At 27.0% G+C, this 23,144-nt stretch overlaps 1 protein-coding gene across 2 annotated transcripts; it reads left to right on the top strand.

The window, feature by feature from the left end:
* Positions 1–150: 150 nt before the first annotated feature.
* Positions 151–16,418, top strand: LOC135931902 (cation-dependent mannose-6-phosphate receptor-like). Of its 2 annotated transcripts, none has more exons than XM_065469216.1 (6): positions 151–320; positions 365–546; positions 589–698; positions 5,797–6,005; positions 6,212–6,341; positions 15,957–16,418. In XM_065469216.1, the coding sequence occupies exons 1-6, from the start codon at positions 190–192 to the stop codon at positions 16,209–16,211; spliced, it is 1,017 nt and encodes a 338-aa protein (XP_065325288.1). In that variant the 5' UTR covers positions 151–189; the 3' UTR covers positions 16,212–16,418. The 2 variants fall into 2 exon arrangements, with proteins under 2 accessions (XP_065325288.1, XP_065325289.1); XM_065469217.1 differs by having other exon boundaries at positions 183–288; positions 15,957–16,416.
* The last annotated feature ends 6,726 nt before the right edge of the window (positions 16,419–23,144 follow it).

Here is a 23,144-nt window from a genome sequence, read left to right as displayed (position 1 = left end):
TACCATTTAGCCATTTAAATAATTTAAAATAAAAAGCATTTTTTAATTTATTTGCCAAATCTGTTACAACGTTTCAAAATTATACAATTTTATAATCGCTTCAAATATATTTGTGGCCATTTTAGGTCATTTGACGTTTTTTCACAAATGTTCATACGATCTAGTGGACCCTAACCGTTTATTTAAGATATGAATATTTTTCCAATAATTATTTTCGTATATAATTTAAAACATATATTCCCACAATGTGTTTTGCGCTTTAAAGATGATAGTATTAAACAAACATTAGTACGTCGTTTAAATTCGATTTATAATCAAAAGTTTAGCCTTAAAATCTTTAGCATATATTATGTTAATTGAATAGATATTCGACATTAGCTGGAAGTAATATGGGAGACGTAAAATATCAATACAAAATCTGTGATTGCCCAAGTGAAGAAATAAAGCATCTTAATTCTTCAGTCATACAATATCAATTGACAGATAATAAATGGGGGAGCAATAAACTAATAGGAAGTCATCTTGAGATGGATATAGATGGTGGAGGTAATATTTATATTAATGACAAATTTTATCTGATATTAATAGATAACTGGTTCCTAATTACCTATTATGAAGGAGATCCTTATCTAGATATGTGCTTAGGCTCAAAGAGAAAAGCAAAAATAATAATATTATGTGATACAACGGTGAAAAAAGTAAATGAATATGGCTCATTTTTATTTAAATTGTAAAATAACATGATATGTACTCACTATAGTTAAGCAATGGCTAAGTTGGCTTTATCTATAGTTGATGCTAAATAATAAATTGATAAACATTGTTGAGTCACGAGTTTATTTATTTCTGTTTTAAATATAGATTTATATTTTTACGATATTTACAATTCTTTGATTCCATTTATTTATATCAACAATTCTTTATTTTAAATGCATATCTCAAAATCATACATTAATAAATTTTAACAAAAATAGAAGTATAAATTATAAAAACACATTAATATTATTTAGCAAATCATTTTATCTCCTTCTCATCTCTTTTATAACTTATTTTTATTAATTTGAGATGGTCTGCTTAGACAAATATTTATTTAGCCTGTAATATCTATACCATTGAACACTTCTAGTGTCTCTTTAACACTATCATCACAATTCTCAGCCTCAGAAACCCAATGTGCCTTTGTTTAATTACACCATTAATATCACCATCATACAACAATTCTTTTTTCCTGTGTATGATAAAATTCTCAATAACCTTCTGGCCTGAGTCTCCTTTTGAACCTGCATGTTTTTCCTTAAATTTTCAGTCCTCAACAGATTTGTCATGATAAAATTGATGTCTCAATTTTTTTTCTAAAATTTTTTCTAAAATTTTTTCTTTAGATCTTCTGTTGATCCATAATAGTCTACAACTGGTGATCCAATAAAATTTTGGAAGAACACCTGCTAGTTATGAATGGGCATATTATGACAGCTACATTTTTTCCATTGTAACACACTATTTTAGTATCCTTATAAATCTTTCGGCTAACCAACTTTATATGCGAGAGTTAAAAATAATCTGTTTGATCCTGTTACTCTTACAAAAAGTTATCATCTTGTTAGATTTCTGAGACGATAATTTCAGGCAAGCCACTTGTGTAAAATTACTGTGAATACTATGATATTGATGACGACTACTGTTTTAACCCATTTTGTAAATCATCCACAATACTGGATAATATTTACCATTGACCAGACTTGCAATATTGTCCCATGCTGTTCCAGGAATAGAGTTGTATTTTTTGGGTCTTTTTGAGTTGCTAAACATATTCTCTTATAATCTAAACTAAGTCATCAATCATATTTACACTTATTGTTTATAACTCTTTTGGTCCACACTTTTATTGCTTGCGAAGCTAGAAAACATATCGGCAAGAATGTTTAGTTTACCCTCCTGGTAGACTAACAAATAATCGGTATGACTAAATACTGAATTGCTAAAATGAATTGCTAAAAAGCAATTAATCATAATCAATCAAATTTTTATTATGTATTTATTTTATGTAATGAAAATTTTTAAAACTTTTTTTAAAATATACTTAAATTTTTTTTTTATTAAATGAAGGATACTGATTAAATATCATATAATATATAATTTTATTTTGAGTTAATATTATTATAAAAGAAATATTTTCATAGCTTATTAAAACATAAATAAATTTTTTTCAATTTTAAAATTTAACAAATATATATCCGTAAGAGGGCATTATATGCCTAAATATGTAAGTATCATTTTAGGAAACCGGAATGATGATTGGATAGCGCTTTTTTTATATTTGGGTATATATACATATGAAAAACCTAAAAATTAAAAAAAAAATTTGGTTTCTTTGATGTTTAATTTATGAGTAGGTTTAGAATAGTAAAATAATGGAAATTTTTTAAGGTAAATATTGCTGGCGTTTTAAATCAAAATATCTTAATTTTTGTTTTATACATGTATATTTACGTGCTAAGCATTATCCTAAAAAATTTTTTGAAAATAATTTGATTTGACCGATTGCCGAGCTCAAAACCGACCACTTAGTAAATATTCGATTGACCAAATTTACTAGTAATACAATTTGAAAAATTTTGATTTTCGTTTTATATATCTATAAATACGTATAAAACATAATCCCAAAAAATATTTTTAAAATATCTCTATTTGGCGGATAACCGACTCGTAGCCCACCCAATGACTAAATACTGAATTGCTGGCGTTTTAAAACAAAATATCTTAATTTTTGTTTTATATGTGTAACGTGCTAAGCATTATCCTAAAAAATATTTTGAAAATATTATGATTTGACCAAATGCCACCACTTAGTAAATATTCGATTGACCAAATTTACTAGTAATACAATTTGTAAAATGTTGATTTTCGTTTTATATATCTATAAATACGTGTAAAACATAATCCCAAAAAATATTTTTAAAATATCGCTATTTGGCGGATAACCGTTTCCTTTAACCTATAATAAAATTTTAAAATATATTATTAAATATATATTTTACCAAAATAAAAACTTTGAGAACAGATCAGACATTTTAATAGCAAAAATATGATTTATAATTATAAAACAATTTTAAATTTTAACGGCTATTATTTAAAAGTATTTATTTATTTATTTGTTTATTATTTTTTATATACTTCTAACTCAAATTTTTTTATTTTTAAAATAATGCCAAATATTTTTTAAATATTCAGAAAAAATATAATAATTTCGAATATAAATAATAAAGGAAAATAAAAAAATATTAGAAAGAATATAATCATGGTGATGGGGTTTAAACGCCCCTTTTTTGAATCTCATGAAATATTTGCACATAACACATTTTTAGAGAGTATTATAGATTTTATTTATTATATAAAAATAAAAATACTTTAGCATATAGTATTGCATAAATTTTAAGTGTTAATACAAAAATTATATAAATTTATAACTAAGAATTTATAGTAAATTTGGTCAATCGAATATTTAGTAAGTGGTCGGTTTTAAGCTCGGCAATCGGTCAAATCAAATTATTTTCAAAAGATTTTTTAGGATAATGCTTAGCACGTAAATATACACGTATAAAACAAAAATTAAGATATTTTGATTTAAAACGCCAGCAATTCAGTATTTAGTCATTGGGTGGGCTACGAGTCGATCCGTCAAATCACGACATTTTTAAAATATTTTTTAGAATTATGTTTTACACGTATTTATAGACATATAATACGAAAATCAACATTTTTCAAATTATATTACTAGTAAATTTGGTCAATCGAATATTTAGTAAGTGGTCGGTTTTGAGCTCGGCAATCGGTCAAATCAAATTATTTTCAAAAGATTTTTTAGGATAATGCTTAGCACGTAAATATACACGTATAAAACAAAAATTAAGATATTTTGATTTAAAACGCCAGCAATTCAGTATTTAGTCATTGGTGGGCTACGAGTCGGTTATCCGTCAAATCACGACATTTTTAAAATATTTTTTAGAATTATGTTTTACGCGTATTTATAGACATATAATACGAAAATCAACATTTTTCAAATTATATTACTAGTAAATTTGGTCAATCGAATATTTAGTAAGTGGTCGGTTTTAAGCTCGGCATTCGGTCAAATCATAATATTTTCTAAAATATTTTTAGGATAATGCTTAGCACGTAAATATACACATATAAAACAAAAATTAAGAGATTTTGATAAATAACGCCAGCAATATTTACCTTAGAAAATTTCCATTATTTTACTATTCTAAACCTACTCATAAATTAAACATCAAAGAAACCTAAATTTTTTTTTAATTTTTAGGTTTTTCATATGTATATATACCCAAATATAAAAAAAGCGCTATCCAATCATCATTCCGGTTTCCTAAAATGATACTTACATATTTAGGCATATAACGCCCTCTTACGGATATATATTTGTTAATTTTTAAAATTGAAAAAAATTTATTTATGTTTTAATAAGCTATGAAAATATTTCTTTTATAATAATATTAACTCAAAATAAAATTATATATTATATGATATTTAATCAGTATCCTTCATTTAATAAAAAAATAATATAAGTATATTTTAAAAAAAGTTTTAAAAATTTTCATTAAATAAAATATACATAATAAAATTTTGATTGATTATGATTAATTGCTTTTTAGCAATTCATTTTAGCAATTCAGTATTTAGTCATACCCATAATTATATCTTGATAATTTTATTGCCCATATTACCAAACATGTATATTAGAAGGTATATCACGTTTTTCACCTAAAATTCTTGAATGAAATTAAGATCAGCTAGTTATTAACGAAAATTCCTGCCATAAACATTTACTGATGAAATTTTTAACATCTAACATTAAAGCACATACTTCATGATTAATCTAAGAACTTCACTTAACCCCATCTGTGATGTATGCTCTTGCTTGCTAGAGGTAATGACAGTGAATGAAAAATTATTACATCATTGGACAATAATATTTTTTTTTCATTTCGAATGTCTCTTGTTCTACGTAGACAAATCCCATTTTACTTCACTGCATGTAAGATGGTGGAGTGGAATGGGCATTAATTTTCTATGCAATTTTCCTTAAAATTTATCAAACTTAAAATAGGGACTAAACCAATTAAAAAATAATATTTTTAGGCTTAAGCCATCTTTATAATCATAAAAATACAAAACTCGAATTTTCAATTATTAATTTCACCTGAAATGATGTTTATAAATTTAAATCCCTAAAGCCATCTAGGCCAGAGACCTACAGAGCTACCATTTGCATAGCTCGACCTGGGGGTTCTAAAATTCGCCCGGCCCGGATTTTTATATTTTCAGACCAGGCTCGGATATTTTTTAAAAAATTTAAGATATATTAATATTTAAAATTTTTTTATAGATAATACTGGCGATTTATATTCGGCCCCGCCTGTATTTTTAAAATAAATTATAATTGCCAATTCATATTTATTAAGTCACCCTAACATATTTCAAATTATATATTAATAAATGTCAGGATAGTTTCTTAATATAAGATAGCAAATATACATTTTTAAAAAAAACTTCGAGGCTGAAGGGATAGTTTTCTTTCTAAACTAGGTATTGCTTGCTTAAAATAGAGCAATCACCTAACTACTGTCCTCACTGATATATATTACTAGGTTTATAATAAATTTTATCTATATATTATACCATTATATAACAAGTTTGATTTATTTTTTAGTAGACTCTGATTTTCTTATTTTTTAAATCATATATTTTATTCATTGCCCCGCCCTCAAAAAGCCTACCTTTAAGTTTTTATATGAATTCAAAAATATGATAAATATCTCTCCAATTCAAAACAAAGAAGCAAAAATTCCAGATTGTGGTTATGTATTTGAATTGAGGCTTTGGGAAGACTCCTTTTGTGTTGATGATAAAAATCCTTCCCACAGTAATCCCGGGAAAAGGAGACACCAGGGTAAAAGCACAGGGTCTATATTGTCAATACTGTAAGATACAATTTTATTGATATTCTATGATTTTTTATCGTAAATAGTGATTATTCTTGCCTTTTTAACTATGGTTATTGCTTATGAGTTTTTATAAAATAATTATGTCATATCAAAGTCGAATTAATAATAATTTTATTTTTTTCAAAAATTTCACATAAATTGAAAACTATTTACATATATCAATTCTCAATTATTGTTTCAAGGTTTTTCACATTTTTTGGCGTCTACCTGACATTTGGGACTCTTTATAGAAAATTTATATTGGGTGTTGGAAATGGGATCGATATTCTTCCTAATCTTGATTTTTGGAGGAATTTTCTTGAATTACAAGCAGTAAATTATAAATATTTTGTAAATATAATGTCGTATTGCGATATAGATTGCATGAGAATTCCAAATTTCTCAATTTTAAATCATTTACTGAGGGGATTTTAAATTTTAAAAATCTGATTTTACTGAAAATGTATTCCGGAGAGTTTTTATATTATAAATTCAAACATTTTCGCCATGAAATTTTTTATTAATTTATATTAAAAATATTCATAATAGAACTAGCTCCAAATTTCATGACAAAATTGTTTGTAATTCATTATGTGGTACTCTATACATGCTGACATTCATGCAGGGATGCGAACCCGGCAAAATTTTTAATCAGGTTCGGTTTGTGTTCAGTTCAAGGTTAAAAAATAATTAAGTAGATTCGGGTTCAGTTCAGAGTAATATTTTTGAACCCAGGTTTGGTTCCGGGTTCAGCTTGAATTGATAAAAATTTCTATATTTAAATCAAAATTAAAAAACTAGACATAAATTTAGTATAAAAAATAAAATTATTTTATTTATAGGCAAAATATATTTAAAAGTACAAAGAAAGTCATACATCAATTTTAAAAATTTTATTTAGACGTATTAGCACAATATCTTCCAAGTGTTGTTTGCTTATCTTCGATCTGCAGTGAAAGAATGAATTACAAATGTGAAAAGGATCATTCAACGCTAACTTCTAATAAATATATTTATATGAAAATATGATAAATTAGCTTGGGTTGCAGGAATAGCAAATATGATTTTGGATAAATTATCAAAAATGCAAAATATTTTCCTTCTTATCCGATCTTTTAAAATCGCCCAAATTCAATAATTATCTTTTCAATACTTTTCTATGCAATAGTTGGTCCTCTTAAGTATTTTGTCATGCCTTTCTTTAAGTTGTATCAATTTCTCTAAATCATCTTCTTTAATAACTTCATCCGAACTATAATCATTAGATAAAATGGGCGTGGATATGGGCTTTCTATAAATTAATAAGATGCCTTTTCACACAAATCTATTCATCTTCATTAAGTAATATTGTAATATTTAAGGATTTACTTATTATATTTAAATAACTTGAAAATATTAAAAAATCTCATTAAATTATTAATATTTGTATTTACAATTTTACAAATATCTTAATATACGATTTTATAACCCGGGTTTAAAAAAATTCCCGAATTCAGTTCGGGGTTTTGAAAATTGTATATACAGAGTTCAAGTTCGGGTTCAGAAATTTTTTCAAAACCCGGGTTTTCTTCTCTGGTTCCGGTTCGAATCCCTGAATTCATGTATATAAATTGGATTTAAATATACAATATCATATCCAAAAGTTGTGATAAAAGTAATAATTGTACCTTATAATGTTATTTATTAATTGGCATGACATTTTAAACTATAAAATTCCAAATGAACGGTAGCAATGCGTCATAGACATTTTTTCAGGATTGGCTTATATATTTTTGGTTAAACTGCCAGAAGCCTCATGTTTATTCCTTAAAAACATTTAGTATGCTCATTGACATAACAACTTCTCAGGGAGCTCTTCCATAAATATTTTTTGCTATTTTTTAGTAAAGGTAACCCGCATCGGTTCGGATTACTCCATAAAATTTTGAAAAGTCGTGTGCTGCATTTAGAGTTTAGAAACCAAATTGAATCTAGTTAGGCCTATTTTCTAAATGAATTCTAGTTAGATGTACCGCAGCCAACCTTAGCAGATAACATTTATTTGATATGGGTTGAGAATAGACAAGAGATTTTATAAATCATCCTAGATGATATGATTTAAAAAGTTCCGGTATCACTAATGAGCTTCCGTAGGGCGATATATCTGATACCCAAAAATATATAATATAATCTAATCTTGGGTTTGTGAGTGATTGAGGGAGTAATTTGTTGAATTATTAAGATGGTATCATTCCTCGCCTCTTATTGGATGTTTTGTCTGGCACCCTTAAGATTTTTTAGCTATGAAAAAGGAACTTCAACTATTCTTTCGTTTTTAAAGTAGTTTTTGCAGCAGGGAAGAGATATGTCAAAGAGTGATTTGACAATTCCATTTTATGAAATTGAGAAATGATGTTTGGTTGGGTTGTGATCGAGGAAAATGTCCGAGAAGCTGGCAGTTGATTGTGAGGAGAAAGAGGGGGTGTAGTTTCTTCGAAAAACAGGTTTGCAAACTTTAAAGAGGGGGGCAAACTTTGAAGAGGGCTAGATTACAATGTGGATACCTATTGGAAATGGGCCAATGAACATAATAATTTTTCTTATGGGTACCAATTTTAAGAATGAAGGGTAATTTTTGCATAATATAAGGATTTGACAGACCTCTCGATTTTCTTACTCTCATTTATACAAAATACGTCGTCTATTAATTTACGCTTTCTCACGTTTTTATTTAATAAAAAATTTAAAAGCTTAAGCAGAAATTTACACATTTTTTATTTTAAATTTAATCTTACATTTATAAAAGCATCTTGTTTTAAAAATAAAATTCCATATTTTGAGAAAAAATATAATTAATTTTTTCGATTTCCAAAACTTTCCAATTTAATATAATATTAATATTTAAATTCATAATCAATATTTTTAAATTCAATATTAAATTAGAATAAGATAAATTTTTGATTATAAATATTAAAAAATGTATATATCAAAAAATTATATACTATATCTATAATAAATAAAACAATTTGAAAAAGAAAATTATCTAAAAAAAACTATTAAGGTGTCGTTGAATAATTTTGGGACTTGAGGTTCAAATAAACCATCGGTGTCTGAAACTACTAGAACAAACAACAGATTAGGAGGCTATATTTACTGGTCTTTATTTTCTGTTCTCATGATGGAGTTGACAGGAAAGGATCTGACAAAACGATCTACAAAATTATAATTCGAAGCGAGGGGTTTGGTTCTAGGGGACTAGGGTTAGAGTTATTTAAACGAAATATTTTTCAAATATACAAAGTAAAAGTTAGATAATTTATAACACAATACAATATAAAAAATTAAAGGCAAGCAAAAAGATAATAGAGAAATACAAATTTATATGTGTAAATTTATATTTGCGGGGGTGATTCTTGTGATTTTTTTTGAATTCATATGTCAGTTACATCTTGAGATGATAGATCGAATTGTAAGGAGAGCAACGACGGGGTAGCTTGGCTTCCTTGGTTAGTAGAAAGACCATCTAGGGAAACTTCGCTTAAGCTGTTGGGAGCTTGAATATGGAGCTCAGATCAGGATGTCTATCTCTTTTGCCAAGGTGCGAGATGGCCCATCAGTCGGGTTCTCATCAGTGGGTTCATTGGACATTTTGTGATGGTGGTAAAGACTTCAAGTCCGATTCTCCTTAATATTTGAGTGAGTACGATTTCTGTCGATGTGGAGCGATAACCTCCTTTTATAAAAACGTAGTATGCGATGGATGAGTTCGTAAAGATAGAAGGCGAACCTTCTCTTGATAACCATAACAGCATTAATGTTTTTGATAGCGTGATCTGGCATATCCATAATTAGAAGAACATCGACATTTTCGTTATCGTATAAGCGAAGAGATTCACAACTTTTAAAATCATAGTCTCGAGGAGTCTGCCTATTGATGTTAGTACAGTAGGGCCTGAACACTTCAAAACATTTGCTTAATTTAAGTCGTATCATTGTCAGCATAGTTAGTCTTGATTGTCAAACCGATTAGGACCCCTAAATAGATAATTTTGCTCGTCGGGAGGAGTGTTGATTACTGCAGGGCAATTTCCGATCCCTGAGTGTGTGTTGCAAACTTTTGCAAAAAATCCCTAACTTGATAACGTACAGTGGCGAACAGATTTGGTCCTTGGACGTTTTTTCTCCCAACACCCGGGCCTCTACGAGTTGTGCTATGACGGGAACGTATTTGTTGGCTAACCCAATGAAAGAGGGATACCGGAAGATTGGCGACCTTGAGGGAGTTGAGGTCAAGATCCCCTACGGGCCACAACTTTGGTGAACGGTGACTGCAGCGCACCCTCACCTGGTCTCGCAAGTGCGATATTAAGTTAGGTAACTAAGTTAAAGTCAACGATACCTGGAAGGGGACAGGGATTGATGATACCGTTGAAGATGTTTTTGATAACTGGCAGGTCTAATGCATCGCTGACACTAGAGAAGAAACGATAGACAAAGAGTCAGTCGAGATTACCACTGCGTGAGCTACTCGGCATCATGGGCGATGGGTCGCACGATATTTCTGCTAACCATTCCCCTATTCCGGTTACTCAGAAACAAACTAAACTACATCTGAGTTCGACACAGGCGGACTGGCCTAAAAAGGCCGTTTGATATTATTATGATGACCGTCTATTAGAAGTGGTGTATGACCATCATGAGCTAATCATATACTTACGTTACCTTGACTTGGAGGCGGACGCTTTATTGATCGTGTCCCTGATGAAGGCAGTCGTTGGACGTCTCGATGATCTCTTCGCCTCCTAATTATTGTGCTGTGTAGGAGGCGTCATGTGCATGAGCAGACCCCCAGTGGACTGCAACAATGAGAATCCTTGACTTCTCTAGCAACGCATCGATGTTAGCAATATTGGTATTGATTCATCCAGGCTACGATCTTCCTAAGCGTCTTTTAGAGCTTTGCATATTCGTGGGAAAAGAAAGAAACTGAGATTCCCCATAAATTGCACTCTCAACTTTCGCCATCCTGACGACGATAAAGAACTCAACTTTGTCGGCCATGGTTCGTCAACTCCATTGCCACCAAGATCCTTGCACGTCCCAGACTATGTTCCTCCTGAGACCTCCAAGAAAAAGGTAATTTGCCTTCTTAGGATCAGCAAGGAATCGAGACTGACTTGCTTAGGCATATACGCAAATCTTTAGAGAGGGATAGACATGAGCTTAAGACGCTTAGGAAGATCGTAGCCCGGATAAATCACACCAAGATATTGCTATCATCGGCGCGTTGTATCTGAATTATTATTGTTATTAAGCGAAACAATCAAATTAAATAATTTTTCAGCAGTTAAAATGCGGGCACGGCGAGGTATTCTGAAGATTATAGATACAAAATGATTGATCATGATATTCTGGATTTATTGGGGTTGAATGACGTCAATGGGTGACTTTTTATTTTTATTTAGGTAACAATTATTTGAAAGGATTTACAAGATCATATCAGAGAATAAGTCTATGAAGCTAGATTGTGTTAAAATGGATTATTGAAAGGGAGTCCAGATTTGATCTTGATAATCGGTACCATAAAGTATTAGTTTACCTGATTTGATGAGGAATATTAATTTGCTATAGGAGGGGCATTAATTAGAGACCATATGTTTTATTTATAAAATCCTGATCATTTTCATCAATCCCAAGCTCTATCAAATGTAAATGGGTTGTTAATTGTTAGATATCACCATACTATTGAAGCAATTTATTAATAGATTTCTACATAGTCATAGACTATCAATTGCATTTCATAACTGGTTAACATAATTACGCTGTAAAACATTGCAAATTACACTAACTTGAAAGAAAATTTTTAATCTTCAATATTTATGTTAAATAATATTAAATTAACCTAAAATAAAATAATAAAAATGTATGTCTACACACTTCATTCATTACCATAATATGATGCTGTAAACACTACAATAAAGAAGCGCGTTACCGTTACTCGTTACTTCTGAAAAAGGAAGCGTTACCGACTATTCAAAAAAGTAACGGGTTACTCGTTACTTAAAAAATTAAACATTGTATATAAAAAAAATATTTATTTTTTTCCTACAATATATAATATAAATAAAACTATATAAAAAGATATATAATTAGATAAGATCTTTTTATAAAAAAAATTTTCATATATACACTCAACACAGCTTTTGCCGTGCTAAACACACGTTTGATTGGTTCAGGGAATGGGAGAATTGTATTATTAATAAATGAAAATTTTATTCGGGGAATTTATTAAAAATATTTAAAAATTATTTTTATTATGAATAAAGCTTAATAGATCATCTTCACAAGGGTCTTCATTCATTTCCTCATCAAATTTTTTTTATCTTTATCAGAAAATATTCTGGTATGTGTGTTGGATAAAATTAAGTCTGCTCTTTCTTAATCAAGATCTTTTATCAAACTGGAAATAAGTTCTAGCATTCTTCCTTTTTTGACCTCTAATTTTATCCAGGGCCAACCAATTTAAATAGCGGGTGAATTATTGCGGATAGTATATATTCATCTTTATAGATGTGTTTGAATCTATTGAAAGTAAAAGATAATCGAAATATAAATTGTAAGTAATTTGAACGGTATACCTTTTATCTACGCCTCCCGAATTGAATTAATAAGCGGCTTACAAAACTTGAAATTATTTAAAGCCATTTTTTTAAAGTTTTAATATTATAATTCATGGGAGCGAGATATCCCAAATGCATTTTTTCTTCGCTCTCCAAAATTGAAAGAGCCTATCTACTAATTTCACGGAGTTATAAAAGTAGGTCCTTCATCTTCCCACGTTTTCCTTAAAAATGATTGCACAGTTTCGTTTGCCCATGATTATTCCACAATAGCTTACATTTAGAAAATGTAATTTTTGAAATGGTTTTAAAATGGACATTTTTACCTGCCTTTTCAATATCAACACTTGCAATGAGATTTAAAGTGTGTGCTGAACAAGAATGATGCTTAGGTAAGTATAAAATACTATCATATTTTGGTTTTCAAATAGATCAAATAATGGAAGAGGAATTATTTCTCATCCTATTCCTCTCCTTCTTCATATACTCTAATAAATTTTTAATAAATATATTATAATTTTTTTACTTGAAAGCTTTTATATAATTTCTAGCATTGTCGGTAATGCATGTGGTCACTTTATTTTGTATCTTATATGTGGTAAAAATTTCAAAGATTATTTTTGCTACATAATCAAATATGTGTTTTTATTTAGCCTTTTACAAGCTAAGCAGGCTGAATGTCTGAGTATAGCCAGTGTACCATCATCCCTAAATAAAACTTTTTAAAAGAGAATATAATCTATAAAAAATATATTTTATATAACGATGATAAGCATCAAGAATTCATAGACAATTTTTAGGATACACAATAAATCCAATTTCTTTGCCATTATGCTTTGTCAATTTTCGAAACGGGGTAGGTCTAAACATCACATTTTTAGTTAGCTGTAATTTTTTGATAATATTAATAAATGCAGTGCTTTCTACAATTGAAAATGGTTGTAATTCTTCAATTACAAAATTAAACTATTTCATCAACAGCTGATTGTTCTATTATCTCTAATGTAGATGGATTTTGCTCAATGGTGTGAGTTGATTTCAATTTTTTTAAAATTATTATTCAAATGTTCATTAATCTTTTCCATTTTTGAGGAATGTACAGTCTATAATTTTTTAATTAAAATATTATAATTCCTGAATTTTTTTTTAAAAATAACTTGTTTTTTTCAATAATTGAATATAAATCTTTTAAAAATTTAATTTAATTTTTTAATCCCTCACTAAGCTTAATGTCAAGATAAACATTAAAAATTGAAATTATGATTGCCAAAAATAATTTTTCAATTTTTTATCTTTTTCAAAATTCAGTTTATTAAAAAGGAATCAGGAAAAATATCTAGGTTCAGTTCTCTAAAACAATATTGCTTCTTAGTTTATTCCATGTATATATTTATTTAAAAATACATATTTATTTAAACAAAGTTTTTTAAAATCACTATTTTATTCTTTAAATTAATTAACAATTTGAAGTTAAACCAATAGCAACACTAAAACAAGATATAGAAGATATTATTTAAACCCAATATAATATTTTGAACCAATACAATATTTTATTAATCTTGGGTTTTTAATGTTGGTTCCCAGCCCTATACTATAGTATAATTTAATTGATTATATTTTAATTTCATGATTAAGCTTTTCAAAATATTATGAAAGAATACTTCCTTTAAAGGTTTTTTTTATAATACCCATGATTTAATATTCTATTATTTAAGTAATGTTTAAAATAATAATATATTAATTCATCTATTTACCTTCATATGCTTTTTTAAGTTTGAACCATTGAAGTTGAAATATTTGCGTTGGGACATAATTTATCTTTACAAAGTGTAGACTTTGTACCCTTAATTTTCTTTATTGGTGTAAATTATGTTTTAAATTGGGACCAGGGGGAGGGTTAAATCATCTTCATTTGAAGAAGTAAGTACTATGGACATAATTCTAAAATAAATTATAAAATAGAATAACAATATTATTAACATTTACTTTGAATTTTGATTGAATATTAATTAGATTAACATTCGACTTAAAATTTAACAACAAAAAAAATAAAAATGAAGGAAATGGTGGTTGATATGAATTAAAAACTCGGCTTAAATTATTTATATTAAAAAAAAAATAAAAGTAATTTTATATTATAAAATATGTTTTTTTTAAAAATATTTTTTAAGAAAAAATTTAAAGTAACGAGTAAAATTTTGCGTTACCGTTACTCAAAAAAAAGAAACGCGTTACCGTTACTCGTTACCTCTATAAGAAGGTAACGAATGGCGTTCCTTTTCTTAAAAAATGGTAAATAAGCTAGCAACTAAGTTACATTTTATTACTTTACAATACTACCATATTTCATAAAATTATAATTACTTTTATTTACCTAGTCTAGTAAAGTATATAAACACAAATTAAATGTTATAATTTCACTAAAATACAAATACATTATAATTAATGAGTAATTTTAAAAAAATATTTTGCTCTTTTATAAACTACCCAAGCATTTTCCAACCAACGATATATGTATTTTTTAATGTAAATAATATGATAGTGAATAAATATGATAATCATTCTATGTATTATATAAGATAATAGTCGAGTTTTAAATTATTCACCTTTTATAATTTTTACCCCGACTCGGGTTTATAAGAAAGGCTCAGCCTTGCCCGGGTTCATAAAAAATTTTTTTTAGGACCGGCCTAGGCTTATTTTTAAATAACTATCCGCTCCAGCCCGTATACCTAGGCTGGGCTATGGTCTGGGCCTGCCATATAAGAATTAATAAAATTGTGTACAAAATTTTTTTAAAAAGGATTATGTACCGTCATTCTCATAGTAATTATTTTATGTATAAAAGAATAAGTAATAATGTTAAATAAAAAAAAAATAAGTAGATGTCGTCAAGGAGTTAAAGAAAGGAAAAGCTTTAATTAAAAAAAAACATTGGATTCGGCATATTTCTTTCAAATCTCGAATTAGAATCCTTAATAAAAGTTTCGGATTCGGTTTTAGAAATCCTAAATATAAATATTTAAATTGGATGGAAAAAATCGTTCGTTAGTACAAAATATATTGCAGAGCTAGGAAACTGATTTAATTTTTACGGGCCAGGAAATTTACAAATAGCAGGCCGACTTGTGCACATTTCTAATCCATTATGAACATTATATCATAAATAATTTTTTATTCGCCGTTTTGATATATAGGAGCAGCCAGCCAACAAATTAACGATATCGGCCGATAACCGATATTAATATGAATGATCGGGCAGATCTGATATTAAAAAATCAATACATCCTTAATATCTATATATATATATGAACCTAATAATCTATCTATATATTTAATCAAATTAAAGGACGGTTGCAACTACTTTTTTAGAGAAAATCCAATAGTTAAAAGTAGAACTTCTAGCGGCTCTCGAAATGATTATTCATCTTTTTCCAATCAAAATATTAATCCTATCCCTAGCTATAATACGCCTAATACAGGATTAAGCTTGACCAGTGACAACAATTCACATTATAATGAGTTTAACAATTTACCAGGTGCGACTTCTAATGCTCCTCTTGGTTATGCAATATCCTCTCATGATGAAAATTTATTGAGGTAGAATCTTTTATATTCCCAACATTTTTTTAAAGAGTGGAAGTTCAATCCATCACGATATTATTTGTTTTACTTTGAATATTATACAGTATGTGCGACACTTATTTGACTAAAAAATCTTGTTTAATAATATATATTGCTGATTTAATTCATTACTATATTATATTTAAATTCGTATTTATGGTTTTATATTATACAGCATTAATAAATACATATCTTATTTCTTTAACTTCGACTTGTAAATCGACTTATTTTAAGATTCATTTTTAAAGTTGTTCATCATTATATCGTTTTAATTATAGAATATGTTTTTTGTTTTGTTTTTAACTTAAATATATAAAATTATCAAAAATAAAATTTAAAATCTCAATGAAAATACTCAGGGCATATTTTTTTTAATAAAAAAAATAACTAATATTTCCAATTTTTTAATATTTTTATTAAAATACCTAAAAATTAGTGTTGTAAAAGTAACGAGTTATATTTTTGCGAAAAATTAAGTGTAACTAGTTACTTTCGAAAAAAAATGACTAGTATTTTATTGAATGTAATAAAAAATTACTGATTACTTTTTAAAATATCTTATAATTATAGATTGGAATCGAATAATCGAAAACTCCTTATCTTCTTATATGTTGTTTTATAAATTTAAAATTGCTGTTTGTTAGATTTAATGTCACAAAGCGCTAGTATATAGCGTTTGCTTAATATAGTGAAGCTTATTTTTGTATAAAAATGAACATCTTTGAGACATTAATTAGTTTATTATTAAAATCCATTAAAATTTAGAGTCCAAATTTTTGAAAAATAGATTTTCGGGACTCAGTGTAGTTATTTCTTTCTTTATTAAATTATATTTTCAGTTAAATTTCTGATTAAAATTTATAAATCGCAAAATATTTTGCATGATAAAAAATTACATTGTAAATGATGAGTTATATAAATTATTCAAAAAGAAACTTGCAATTTATAGACTTACTTTTAAAACTTTAATAAAGCTAGTTACTTTTTTAATGGCCACTTATAACTACTTTTCACATGTAACTTTTAACAACCTTTTTAATAATTAATAAAAAACAGAAAAAAAGGAAAAGTTAATTAAGCGAAATTTGTATTTTGAAAATTAATGCCTTTTTGAAGTTTCTATGCTTTTATTTCGTCCCAAAAAATTTCACACTTGGTTTGGTTTTCAAAAAGTGGCTATTTTTATATTTGAATAGTTATATATTTTAAAAGGTTACGCGTTATTTGTATAATATATTATTATAACTTTCCTACATTTAATATTATCTTATGGAGGTCAATGTAATTGCATATTAGTAGAAGTTAAATGACATAATTATAAAATACTATATATATAGGAAACAATTTTAAAATAAAGAATCGATTGTTTTGACTATAAAAGCTATTTAGGTCTATTTTATAGTTTTATTTCAATTCATGGGTGCAGCTGATTGGATAATTTGAAGTTGTTAAAAAATGCTTTTCAAATGAATCTAGATTCAGATATTTCGTTTAAAAATGTTATGCATTACCATTTTTTACAAATGTATCTATGTATAGATAGGATTCTTTTGTTAAAATTCAAATTTTGAAGTGTGATCAAAAAAATGAATTATCTATTTGCAAAACAAAATATATAATAAATTAATAAAATACAAATAAAACATTCTGAAAATTTTTATCAGTAAGGCGTCTCCGTTTATCTGTAAAGACATTTTAACCACACTAATAAGTCATTCTACGGGGACACTTGGGCAGAGTCGTGATAATAACTATAGGAATCATTAAATATATTAAAATCTCGAAACTCATTTTTAAAAAAATCATCTAAAATTTGATGAATATATATACTAGTGTTGTTAAACGGCTCGTTTTGAGCCGATTTTTAAAAACGGCTAACTCAATATTTCATCTAGATTAATATTATGCAAGCCTGAAGATTTTGTTTGTAGAAGGAACAAAGGTAATAATAAAATAAAATTATCTAAACAGATACCTTTAAAATAATATCCACAGATACCATATTCATTTTGATACCTTAACAACTCTGATAATTTGGTAAGGCGATAGTTTAATGAATTTTCTTGTCATCGCAATATAGTTTTCAATTTCAATAGTATTGTTGGTTAATTTATACAAGCTCCACAATTTAATTTGTTTATTTTAAATTATAAGCTGTCAATTATGATATGAATACAGGATGCTCTGATAGGAGAATGTCAAGAACAAGCTGCACATTCTTAAAAATTATGATGTAATATGTGTAGATTTCTTTTTTCTATCATAGTATGGTTAATTAATTTTTATAAATGGGTTATAATATATTTAGAAACAATATTTAAAAATATTAAAGTAAAAATCTATAAGTTTATTATATTATTCATATATATATAACCAAACAAACCATACTAAAATGTAAACCTAAGTTTATCTCAAACCTGTGACATATACAAGGTTGGAAAATATGATTAGGTAAAATTTTGTTTTCATAATATTTTTATATTGATATGTGCTTTCATTTCTTAAAATAATCTCAGAAATTTTTTCTTTTATTTAAAAAAGTGCGTAAAAAATCTTAAATATTTACTAATAAACAATACTATAGATACAATTCATTTTATAATTAAATCTTCAAGTAAAAAATTTATTATAATATAAAAATTAAAAAATGGGATGCTTCCCAGAGACGCTATAAATAATATGGGATTGGCAGTTTATTTTTTCTATTCAATTGTTAAAGTGCACTTAATTATTCAATAATTGTTTAACTTGGCTTGAGGGTAAAAAATTATCTATTATAATCGTTTTCAATTTCACCGTACCAATCCATTTTATTCAGGGGCGAACTGGCGATGCTACGGCCTCGAGGGCAAATGTTTTCTAGCGGTCTCATTTTTATATGGGCTTCTCTCTCATACCCCTATTTGCCAGCCTTCGGCCGGGATCCCTTAATGGCATATTTATATTATACATGTGTATATTATTTCTTATATTTTTAGACAAATATATCTAAAACGATAGGTGAAGCACAATATTACAGTTATCATATTTTTATTTAAAAAAGACTCATATGAAATGAAAATCCCATATATTTTAGGATTTGCACAAATAAAATCATACTAATTGAACAGACAAAAACATACTTATCGCAATTTTGCATATAATAAAATATATATTACACATATAAATCAATATTAATTGCACATTTAAAAAAAATTACTTATTATACTTTAAAATTTACATACAACACATCACAGTATATATATAAATTCAGGCATATATAAATAATTAATTAAACAAAAATTTTATAATTTTTATACTAATAAATCTCGAATTAACTCAACTTTGGAGCAAATAAACTCATATTCGAGTTCAATTTGCCTCAACAATCCTGTTTCAACGGGCATCAGTAATGCCTCAAATTAATATTTTTTATAATTTTAAATTTACTAGATTTTCTTTAAGAATTTCTAATATGTTGGCAAAATAGATTAATGTTGTAGTTGTGTGCAGAGTTGGGCAAGAATTACAAATAGCTTTGCGTTACATAACATATCTCTCATTTTAAATATAAAGAGGTTCTCCAAACCATTATGTTTGTTTGCTTAAAGTAACGTTTGTTTTTCTTAATTTTAAAATTTTTTCGATTTTTTTTAAACAAAAATGATTTTTTAAATGTAATAATATGTTTTTTATAAATATATACTAAACGTTAAAATCAATAGCGTATCCAGAATTTTCTTTTGGGGGTGGGATTTTTGGGTGGGGCTTCGCCCCAAACCCCTATTACCTGGCTTTCGGCCAGCTTTTCCCCAGCCTTCGGCCGGGTCTTATGTTTTAGCTATTCTATTAAATTATTCATAATTTAATAATAATTATATTTATATTTGTAACTATTATTTACTAATTCGTGCTTATGGATATTACAAGCCTATTTTTTATTATTTTAAATTAGGTATATTATATTTAATAAAGTTTTTTTTAAATGTAAAGTTGAAATAAAGTTTAATGTCATTTTTTTTGTAAATTTGCTTTAAAAATTAGCCTCAGCTTAAATTCTCATACAATATAAGTAAAATATAATTTTTTTATTGTAATATTAATAGTAGTGTGTATAAAATATTGACTAGAAAATAATTTAAAAAACAAGTTTTTTATAACTTCTTATCAAATACAATATTATACAAATTTTTATTACTATAATTATAATGTAATTTCTTTTTTTCGTGGGATTGATGCCAATTCATCAAGAATTTCGTTTGTCGTTTTAATCAAATCTCTACGGATATTTAACAGAGCTAACCCATTTAGCCCAGATTCGGAAGTAGTACATCGTAAATATGTTTTCAACCTCCTCAAGTTGGAAATCCTTTCATTCGTACAGGTTGTAATAGGCCAACATGAAAGAATATAAAACAACTTCAAAATATTAGGAAATTGAGCCAAGGTTTCTTTACACCGATTGAGCGCATCAATAGCATGCGCTCAATTAAAATAGCTTAACGTAGTAAATATTTATACTACAATTCGAATTCTGATTAAATTTATTTCAGTATCAAGATCATAGGAATAAAATTTTGCTAAATAGTTAATTTTACCAATAGTGGCATTAGAAAACGAAGAAGGATCTTTGGGTAATAAAACTTGAAGAAGACTTGTTTTTTATCTAAAAACCGTACTTTTATTTGCGATAAAAAAGTATCTAAGAATGGGATGCTAATGGATATTTTATAATATTCTTACATCTCAATAATTGCCTAGGTGCTAGACGAGGTTTAATTAGTGTTATATCAAAAAATTTAGCCTTCGATTCAACGTCTAAATAAATATTATAAAAATATTCTTCTACATTCATTCTTATTGTATCTACCTGTTCACATATTTTTCGCCAAATCAATAACCTGAACCAAATCTAAATTTAGTTTTTGTAAATTTCTTCAAAGTAGTGAGCTATAGGAAAATAATTTATTGATGCAACTAGCAGCAATGATAAACTCTTTGATCAATTGAATTCAATAATGATATCACTTCTGACGACACATTGCTTTTTTCCATACTCTGCCTTATTTAACTTTTGTATTTCTATTTCTTCGGTCCTACAAAATGGAAATAAAAATGAAAAATATTTAAAAATTATAGATATTTATTAATAATTAAAATATTATTAAAAATACTTATTAATTTTAACTCACTAATAATTTTGAAGTTAATAAAATTATTATATATAATAATAAAATAAATTACCGTTTGATTTCAATCTCTTTGACTAAAATTTTTCCATTTTATTAATATTTCTTAATAATGTTAATGTACTCACAAGGAAAGGAAATTTTAATAAAATTTATCAATAAAAAATAAGTTTTATGTTGGAAAATTGATATTTAAATATTTGTAAAATTATGATTGAGGGTGGGGGGGGGGGGGGGGAGGTAAAATTTTTATTAGTTTAAAATGATGTTTATGAAAACAGTCAAATTTGCTATGGGTGGGGGGAATTTCCCTCTTCCCCCCTTTGGTTACGCGCCTAATTAAAATGGAATGTCTGATACAGTAGTGTAGTTAAATTACCTAACTTTGATCATCTCTATTGTGGCTTAGTCGAGCTTTTAGCCTAAAAAATTGAATTAAGCCTATAAGTTGAGCCTCAACTTGAAGATTGATACAAATATTTTTGAATCATAGGCGTAGTCAAGATTTTCTTAAGGGGGGGGGGGGTTAAAATTACAGGGGGCTTCGCCCCCAGACCCCATTTTTGACGGGCCTTCGCCCCGCTTTTGTCCGGCCTAGGGCCGGGTTACCTAAGTCTATATAGTCAGAAAATGTTTTTACAAGATAGGAGGTTAATTTTAATAAAAAAATAAGCCTGGAACAAATATGAAATATATTTTTATTAGTTTATATAAAATATAATTAATTACTTGTATATACATTAATATAAAAGCATGGTAATAATTTATTCCAAACAAGTATAAGAAATTTATTTATAAAAAGTAAGTAGACATATAGTTGATATTCCTCTATTATATAAAATTAGTTACAAAATACTAGGTAAAATTCCACTTTTACAGACATATTTGACAGTTAGAGAATATATTACAGTGAATTTAATAAATTTTACTAATCAATGCTCTTGATAATAAATATAGCAACAATTTATATTCAATTATTTAACGCCATCTATTTATTTAAAAAAAATGATATTAAAAATTAATCTTCATATTATTTATCCCACAATGTCTTTAAAAGATATTTTCTGATGTCCTTATCAATATTTTATAGTTTTCTGTAAAATATATAATTCGCCATATTGGTAAAAATTACTTGATTGTCATATGATAATTGATAAAATTAGATATACTGTAAATCTACGACATATAATATTCCACTGTTTGTATTGTGCTTTAATTTTTTTATTTAATATATGATTTAATTTTATTAATAGTTTTTTAATTATATTTTACTTTTATTAAAATAAATAAATTAAAATTATTCACTTTATAAAAAATTATATTTGATTTATAATATTTATAATTTTATGGATCTATTATTAATAATTATAATACATTTCACTTTTGTCTTAAGACTTATCTTTGGCTTATATTCCATTTCTTAAAAAAACATTTTTGGTTCAATTTTTTTATAATGCTTTTATCCCAAAATGTATAAATTATGATGAATAGTTTTATAAAAAATATCGACTTTTACATTCTTTCTTTCAAATTATTGTTTAAGATATATGCATACATTTTTGGGGGTCAGGTAGTGGGGGGAGGACTAAGGGGGATATTTTTTATTAGCTTAAAATGATATTCACAAAAAGTGATAAATTTCTGAAGGGGTAAATTTCTCCTTGCCCCCCACCCCCCGACTACGCCTATGTTTTGGATAAAAACATGGCTACGCTGATTTATAGCTATCTAAAGTTAGGTTGTTT

This window comes from Gordionus sp. m RMFG-2023, chromosome 1 (genome assembly GCF_954871325.1).
Source record: "Gordionus sp. m RMFG-2023 chromosome 1, tfGorSpeb1-WG-v2, whole genome shotgun sequence".
Lineage (NCBI taxonomy): Eukaryota > Metazoa > Nematomorpha > Gordioida > Chordodea > Parachordodidae > Gordionus > Gordionus sp. m RMFG-2023.
The sequence above is the reverse complement of the archived record's forward strand: the minus strand, read 5'-3'. Positions and strand labels throughout refer to the sequence as shown.

Excerpts from the sequence above, each read along its gene's own strand:
- LOC135931902 (XM_065469216.1), top strand. The coding sequence starts at position 190 with ATGAATATTTTTCCAATAATTATTTTCGTATATAATTTAAAACATATA. Across the intron at positions 321-364 it reads AATTCGATTTATAATCAAAA|ATATTCGACATTAGCTGGAA; the intron begins GTTTAGCCTTAA and ends TTAATTGAATAG. Across the intron at positions 547-588 it reads GATGGATATAGATGGTGGAG|ATAACTGGTTCCTAATTACC; the intron begins GTAATATTTATA and ends TGATATTAATAG.